Genomic DNA, 8,906 nt, shown 5'->3' on the forward strand with positions numbered 1-8,906 from the left:
AGGAAGGATTCTTGATTTGGTTCGAGTTCTTGCTTCTAAAGGAGTTGAGGAACTGATAAAGATGGCTAGAAATTCGAAGTTTATCCTTTAATATACTCACTGACGCTCGGGCGATAATATATTACCGCCCGGGCGCCAAACATTCTCCTTATAAGATGAAATTTTCGTGCATCGGCGCTCGGACGGTCATTTTCTACTGCTCGGGCGCCACATGTTCTGCCTCTGCGCACTGTTTCATCAAAGATCGCTCCAGAAACAGCTCTTACCTTCATAATTTGAAAAAGTGATAAACATTAAATTGTAGCCCTATGTCTTGGCTTGAATCTCCAACTGGTGTCATGTCATTGGAAGGTCTGAGTAAAAATTTATGCTTATTCTCCTAACATGTGTCAGTGAGGGAATGACGGTATACACGACACACTTCGGGGCACTTTTTGCTTGTCTTCCACAATGATTTGGACAAAACCCAAAACATGAAAGTTGTAGCATTATGTCTTAGCTTTCTAATGGTTATGGACTCACACAATTTGGATCAATATTCAAATGATTATGCTAAAACTCGTAAGAACTATCATATTTTCATCTCATTTCCTACCAACTTCATTACACTACTTCTACCTACACATCTTACTATCACTATTTAAACACATATTGATTCTCAATAAACCATGGACAATATAAAAATCATGTTCAATCTCAATATTGATAACTCAATCAACATGTAAAACATAATGAGCTAAATAACTACATATTAAATGACATAAACGCATTATTATCATTTATACGAGTAACCGGGCATTACTATGCTGGGTGCAACATCCCAGGGAGAGAACTTTGCAACTTCTTTAACTTTCTTAGCAAAGAAAGCTTTTGGTAGAGTAGTTGGCTGGGACTTATTAGACTTAAAATCCATTTACATCAATGTAACTTCAATATCTAGAGTCTGCTGATAATTGGAAAGTCGGGTGATCATTGCAACATCATTGAAAACAGTAGGACTATGATAATCATTATTGGATTCGAGTATAGTCTCAGTGAGCTTTTTAACTTTCAGAGACTTTAAGACATAAACTCTTCTGGATAAATCTACAACAACAATTGTGGTCTTGGAAGGAGAAAACAAGGTCCTTTCAACCATAATTGCCCTTGCCAACTTTTTCTTCTCTTCCTTTAACAAAGAAAATGTATGATCGTTCAAAATTCAACCATTCTTCAAAGACCAAAATTTATTTTGTCGCTTATTCCTCCTCATGTTCATATGCAGATCGATTTGAGTTTGTACTGATGATTTGTTAACCTCATTTTCATCAGATTCAGTTATCTCAACCATTTTTCCTTTCCCCTTGCTAGAGACATCTTGTAGCTTGATTCATGATCGTGTTGTTTCAAGAAGTGGTTCCCTGATCACAAATTACTACATGGTCGAGCAACAATGAGAGTGTTGTTGGATACAGTGGCCAAAGTCACTCTGGAGTCAGTAGTGAATGGCTTGCCTGGTTGGATTGAGAGAGCTTAGGATTTGCTGATTTGGGTGGGGTAGAGGAGGGCTGAAACACTTGAATAGTAAATACTTGGTCACTTTTGTCGGTAGGAATGGTGTTGCCTTTGGTAGAGAGATCGGATACCTTGGCAATAATTTTGGGTAGTTCAATGTTATATTTTTAGATTTCTTCTTGTTGGAGTTGGTTTTGGAGAAGAAACAGAGCCTTCTGAGGCTGTCTTCCCAGAATCACATAGAAGTATCGACTTCCTCTTGGGATTCTTTTTCTGCGTAGCTTATTGCCTCACTCACAACTCCTGCTTGACTTCCATAAGCTGCTCAATTGATTCTTAGGGGAATTGTGCAAGGACATTCATGGCATCTATCATTTTAGGGGTGGTCCAATTAGAAACAGAAGACAATGGATCAACAACATCTTCTTAATTGAACAACATATCCAGTTGATTTATTGTCCATCATTTCAATCAAAAATTGTAAAACCATCAATGACATGTTCACCTTAACGTTGCCAAAAATGTTATCCATAATTTGAACTTTCTTTTTATAGGGGCATCAAAAGAACATGCCCTAGCCAATAAAGTCTTTCTATCCAGCTTGCAACCTGCATAATCAACATCTGAATATTCAACTAATTTAAATGTTTAGTTATTGTGATACCAAAGGCATACGATTTTGAGTTCTTTTAAGATATGTATGTATCCTTTTAGCCGCAAGATAATGAGATTACTTAGAATTAGATTAAACTCTTGCAAAAATAAAAACAACTAACATAAAATAATGAACCTATTAGACCTAGATACATTGTTATTTCTACTGAATTTTCACTTCATCCTTGTCTAATTTAGCTGACGAAATCACGAGAGTTGCTGCAATAGAGCATGTTTCCATGCCAGAACTTTTTTGTAGCTCTTTTGTATAAGTCACCTGATTTATGATTTCATTCTCAACTTTATTTATTTGTAATCCAATGAAAATGTTCATTCTCCCACCATACTCATTTTATATTTATCTTTCGTCATCTTGGAAAACTTCTCACATAACTTTGTGTCAATATATCCAAAAATAATATCATCCACATAAATTTTCACACGTAATGTATGATCATTTTTCACAAGTTTATATAACGTTTTTATCTACAAATCCAACAATAAATTCATAATCAATCAAAAATTGAGATAAATTATCCTACCATGTTCTTGGTGTTTTTTTTCAATAAATACAGAGCTTTTTGTAATTTGTACACATGATTAGGCAAATTATAATCAAGAAATCTTGGAGGTTGTTCAATAAATACATCTTCTTGTAGTATACCATTGATAAGTGCAATTTTTGCACTTAATTTGTCCTATAATTTATCATGAATTATGCTAGCTCCTGAGCAGAATTATGTGTCTCTTGTATTTGAATGTTATTTTCATGGACATAGGTATTGAATGCATTCAAGGGCAAAAAAAGATAAGAAATGGATAAAATGAATGGAGCTAACATGATAAAAAAAAAAGCATAGGGCAAACAGCAGTGCATAGCTGCGCGCGTACAGAAAACAAAAGAGGGTGCGCAAAAGTGCAATATGGACGAGCTGCCAAATGCATGCACGTTTACAGCTTGCCCAAGATGAACCATTACTTGGAAGACAGAACCTTGCACGCACGCACTGAGGTTCCAGCTATTCGGCTTCTACCTCTCTTCTTCTCTTATTCTTTTCTTCGTTTTTCTTACTTTGATAATGAACATGTTTATTTTTGAATATTATTGCATTATGAACTAACTTTCTATCTATATATTGACATAGCTTGGTCGAGACTATGTTTTTGAATTATAGAGTCATTGAAATTTTTCTTGCTTCATTTATTTGTGTTTGCCTATTGTTAATGCTTTTAATTTAATGGTCATAAATTAATGAACAAATGATTGATATTCGTCACCCAAGAGAAGGTATTGAAATTAAGATAATAGGAAATGTATCATTGATTGTTTATATTGTTCGGAATACGTATATCCTCATTGAATCTTGGAAAGAACAACGATTGAATATATCATTTGGTACTAGATTTTTAATAGGAATACTAAAATAAGTAGTAAACGATATGCTTCCATTTACCACTTAGAAAAGAAAATATATAGAAAGATTTAGTGTTCTTAGTTAATAAACGAGTTGGTCTTAATTGTATGGTTATCAATAATAATTTAACATAGTGGAGACCAAGTTAAATAGTAACCCCAGATCCATTCTCTGACTAAATTTTATCATATGTGTCCACTCGAACTTGTTTTATTTATTAGTTGATAATTGAGATCCTTATTGATTCTTCTAAATAAAGTTGGACCATATTAATTACAGTATAAATAAACACTCTCTGTGGGAACTATATTTGTACTAGAACTTGACATCGTATACTTGGGATAACCGAAAGACGCAACAAGTTTAGGCGTCATTGATTGGGAATTGTTTTATTTGATTATATTAATATTGTTACCGATTTTCATAAATTTAATTTATATTTATTTTTATTTTCGAATATTCATTGTGAAATTTTTTCTTGTTTTTGCAGTGCATGCGAAGATCTTGAAATTTTGACTTGCTAATCTTTGATCCGAAGATTGAAAGAACAGCTAGGAGACAAAGAAAAGCAAGGATAATAGAATTAAACCAGATAGCGAAATACATAAAAAACAGTAATCAACCTCTTGCTACAGTACCTATTAGAGATCACTACTAGCCGATGATCAATGCACACTCATCTTTCACACCATATTATATGTTTTGATACATCATTGCATGAAAAACATGATATTTTTGTTTTTATGACATAAACATGATAAAACTATAGTTTTCATATTTTGAAACTCTTGCTTATGTTGGTAGGGCTATGGGAGGATGTTTTTCCACATGTTTAAGGGTCCTTAGGTGCATGTTTAAAGGCTGAAAAAGGTAGGGGAAAATATTGAACGAAAATTTGGGTTTTTGATAAACTAGGGTTTTCGAATTTTGGGTTCTAGAAGGAAAAGGTTGTGTACTGGATATGGGACACATCTAGGGGTCTCAAGAGTGTTGTATGATGGTCATAGGGAGGTTAAAGGGGTGCTGGTGCAAGGAGGAGGACTGTAGGCGTGAAGGTTGGAATCGCGCATGCCATGAGGATCGGGTTTGGGGGATGTGGGTTCTAGGTCCTTTAAGCTCAGTCCAGCAGGGTCTCTAGGGTTCTTTCATGGTGCTAAGAAGGGTTCATAGGGGCTGGTCTTGTTGGTTGAGCGCTAGGGCCGAAGGAATTAATGGTTGGACCAAGCTAGGGTTTGAACATGGGCAATAAAAATTCAGTAGGTTTCCTATGCTTGATCAAGGGTCTTAAATGGTTTTGTTTGGGTTGCATAGGGTATGGTTAGGTGTTAATAAGCTTTGGCTCAATCTTGATTAAGTTTCGAGTCGATTAGGGTTAAAATCGAGATGTACATATATGTTTAAAAACGAATGGAGAAATTATAGCGTAAGTTTATGTTTAAGAAATATGTATGGGTGTATTTTAAGGTGTAATATTAAGTTTGGATGGATATGTGTCGTCGTTTTAAGGTCCAAAGGTAAATTGGGAAAGTTAGGATTTCATGGGCAAAATAGTCATTTTACAACTAAAAAATGTTAGACGTCCTGGCAGTGCTTTGAATACTGTAATATATTTTAAAATGTTTATAGAATTTTATGATGAAACGTTAATGCTAAAAGATATGTTGCATGCTTGGTTTAAAAGAAAAATTATATATTTATACATGGATTTGTATAGGTGATGAAATTAATGAAATGCTGAAGGAGATGACTTGATTGTGACATAGGATGTGTTTGGGGATATCGTGAAGGAAAAGGCCCCAGAGGGAGCCTGTCTAAAGGAGAAGGCCCAGAGGGAGCCCGGATGTGGGAAAAGAGTCCAGAGAGAGCCCATTTGCAAGAGAAGGCCTCAGAGGGAGCTCGACGATCGTATTTCCATCGAAATGATATGATGTTTTGTAAGTACAAGGCTCAGTTGATGGGTGAGAGTGTCGGTGATATCCCCACCGCCTGGTACCATGATTATACGTAGATAGATCCATCGAACTACAGCTGATACGAAGTCACAATTAACGATATGAATTCAATAAAAAAGTGTATACATATATGACGAAAGAAAATATTTATGATGAAAGGTTTAAAGTTATGCATATTCATGAAAAACTATTTTTAGTAAAAATATTTTATTGATGCATGTGATTGTATATGTACTACTTGTTATAATGATTAAGATTTGCTAAGTCATTAGACTCACTAGGTGTGATGGATATAGGAGAGGATGATTTTGATGGAGGACTTGATGGTTGAACTAGCTGGACTGATGATGCACATAACTCGAGGACCTTTGATAGTTTTCCGCATTACGTTTATGATTTAAGTTTAACTTAAAGATTTTATAACTTATGATGCTTTTGAGAGATTTTGAGGGATGACGATGTTTATACTTTATTTTGAAAAATGCTAGTTTTAGGTTTGGTTGACAATTTACGTTTTCATGTTTTGAATTGCATTTTGGGATTTTCATATAATTAGTTGTTGGTTTATTTTTAAAGGGTGCAAACTATTTATATATGTATATATGTGTTTTTCGGCCGAATGAATAGACGACAGATTAAGAAAGAAATAAAAAACTTTCTAGCCCATTTTAAAGAAAAACAAGTAGTGGACATTTCACTTCTACAATAGACTGAATGGGCAAACAAGGATGATAGTTGATGCGGCTACGGGTAGAACCATATTCACTAAATCATCAAATCAAGCATATGATATGCTTGAAAAAATGATCATCAACATTTACCATTGTCCCTATGTACCAAAGAAGCCAGTCAAATTCTAGAGCTGTTGTAGTTCAGTTGAGGAAGATCCTATCAACGAGGAAGCACAATATATCAACAACAGAGGATATGGTGGCTATCGACGTAATCATGTACCTATTTATTATTATCATAGTTTGTGTAACCACGAAAATTTTTCATTCTCAAACAGCAAGAATGTGTTGAATCTTCCCCGGAGTTCAATAATCAAAAGGGTGATGGGAGACCATCATTCGAGAACTTGGTTTGTACATTTGTTAGAAAATCGAATAGAAGGATGGGTTAGACGGAGTCTATGCTTGATAATATTGAGACGTACATTGGAAATATGGGTGACACAATGAAGTGCCTAAAGACATAGATAGGGCAGCTTGAAAGTGTGTTGAAGGACCAAAACAAAGGTCAGTTTCCTACGAAACTAAAATAAATATTAAAGAGCAAAGTAAGACCCTCACTTTGAAGAGTGAAAAGAAAGTTGGTATTATGGATCCTGAGGTGGAAGATGTAGTAATTGAGAGTTAAGAGACGAAAGTAGATGAACACAAGAGGGCACCTGAGCAGCAGCCTTTTCCAAAGGCTAATCCCACTTATCCTCATAGGTTCAAGACAAAAGTATTGGATGACCAGTATGATATATTTCTTGGAATATTCAATAAAATTCACATCAACATCCCATTTGTTAAAGCTTTAGAGAAATTCCAAACTATGCAAAATTTATCAAGGATCCGATGTCAAAAAAGAAAGGGCTTCAAGAATACTAAACAATAAAGTTGACTGAAGAGTGCAGAGCCATTTCCCAAAGACGCTACTGCATAAATTGAAAGATTCAATAAGCTTTACTATCTCTTGCGTTATTGGTGGTTCTCATTTAAATTGGGCTTTATGTGATTTAGGTGCAAGTATTTAATGTCTTTTTTCTATTTACAGGACCCTGGAGCTTGGAGAAGTGAAGCCTAGCACTATCACCTTGCAATTGGCAGATAGGTCGCTTACATATCCACGTTGGATAGTCGACAACGTACTTATGAATGTGGAAAAATTTAACTTCTCTGCAGATTTCATGATTTTGGACATGGAGGAAGATCAATATGCACTTTTAATCTTTGGAAGACCTTTCTTAGCTATTGACAGAGCGTTGATTGATGTACATAAAGGAGAACTTACTTGGAGAGTTGGTGGTGGACCAATGATGTTCTACATTTACAAAGCCATTAAAGAACCACGAGGCAAGTACTTGCAATAGTATTGCTATCATTGATGCTTGTGTGTCTCATGTGGGTGTAGGATAGCTTGTGGAAGATCATTTGGAGAGATGTCTGATTAATTTGACATCTTGTATTAATGATGAGGATTGGGATCTTAAGAGCAAATACTTGCTCTTGACAGTCTGCCAAAAGAAAATGAATGTAAAGCTCAAAAAGAAGAGTTGCTAGAAGATGAGTCAAAAGAAGTACCACAACCTACTCATGTTTTAAAAGAATTACCAAGCCTTCTATGTTATACATTTTTAGGTGAGGATTCAATGCATCTAGTTTATATTTCTTCTTTGATTACTATTGATGAAAAAGATAGATTATTACGAATATTGAGGGAATTTAAATCCGTATTGGGGTGGTCGATTGTTGATATAAAGTGGATTAGTCATGTAACATCCGAAAAATCGAACACACTAACCACATGCATGTATGAAAATTTATTTGAAATTATTTTAATGAGTGGTCTAGAAGCATGTTTAAGTATTGGCAAGATTTAATTGTTATTTAACCGAATGTTATGAATATAAACTTTCTACAGTCGAATACGCGATGTACGGCAAAAGGCGACAGAACGGGGAATGATTTTGATAAGGTTACTATTTTTAGAAACTTGGGACATAGTAATCCTATTTAGGAAAGTGACAAATTTATTTATAGTAAGGGAATAACTTAATCAGTAGCAAACTTTTGCTAGAAAATAAGAAGTTTAGGGTTTATGATGATAGAAACAAGTGATACCAAATATTTTTAAATATTTTTGGGACTTTTTAGTGGATTAATAATGGGTTTAATTAATTTCTTAGTAGGCCTAGATTAATAAGGATTTAATTAAAATAATTAAGGCCCTTAACTACACCTAATTAAAGCCCACGTAGCAACCTAATAACTTAATTAAATAAAACCTACCCACCGCTACACCACAAAATCACGCCACTTTCACCTTCAGCACACACATATCACACACACTAGGACTCTAGGAGGGCTCTAGAGGAAGGAAGGAAGAAAGCTTTGCGTCCCATTCTTCTCTCGTCGCGCCGTCGCTCGTATATCGTAAGAATAAATAAACAAAGCATTTTTTCAACTTTTATTTATGCACCATTCAATCCATAATACTGCATATGTTTGATGTTGTGTTAATATTTTATAAGGGTGATGGTTTTTAATCTCATCCTTTTGCATATCATGTTTTCATGAAGGATTCTTAATGTTTAGGGAATTGTTGAAGGGGGGATGACCGTATGGAATGCTTCAAGGGCAGCACACCTGCACGCTAATCCCATGAAGGTCGAGCGAGGGAA

General features: G+C 34.9%; 1 protein-coding gene across 1 annotated transcript; it reads left to right on the top strand.

Annotated features, from left to right (window-relative positions):
• Positions 1-5,487: 5,487 nt before the first annotated feature.
• On the top strand, positions 5,488-7,676 carry LOC142519763 (uncharacterized). The gene is made up of 3 exons (XM_075622792.1): positions 5,488-5,552; positions 7,280-7,582; positions 7,637-7,676. Exons 1-3 carry the CDS (start codon positions 5,488-5,490, stop codon positions 7,674-7,676), a joined length of 408 nt encoding a protein of 135 aa, XP_075478907.1.
• Positions 7,677-8,906: the final 1,230 nt, after the last annotated feature.

This window comes from Primulina tabacum, chromosome 11 (assembly GCF_025594145.1).
Source record: "Primulina tabacum isolate GXHZ01 chromosome 11, ASM2559414v2, whole genome shotgun sequence".
In the NCBI taxonomy this organism is placed as follows: domain Eukaryota; kingdom Viridiplantae; phylum Streptophyta; class Magnoliopsida; order Lamiales; family Gesneriaceae; genus Primulina; species Primulina tabacum.

Excerpts from the sequence above, each read along its gene's own strand:
- LOC142519763 (XM_075622792.1), top strand. The coding sequence starts at position 5,488 with ATGATGTTTTGTAAGTACAAGGCTCAGTTGATGGGTGAGAGTGTCGGT. Across the intron at positions 5,553-7,279 it reads GGTGATATCCCCACCGCCTG|GACCCTGGAGCTTGGAGAAG; the intron begins GTACCATGATTA and ends TTCTATTTACAG. Across the intron at positions 7,583-7,636 it reads ATTAAAGAACCACGAGGCAA|GATAGCTTGTGGAAGATCAT; the intron begins GTACTTGCAATA and ends ATGTGGGTGTAG.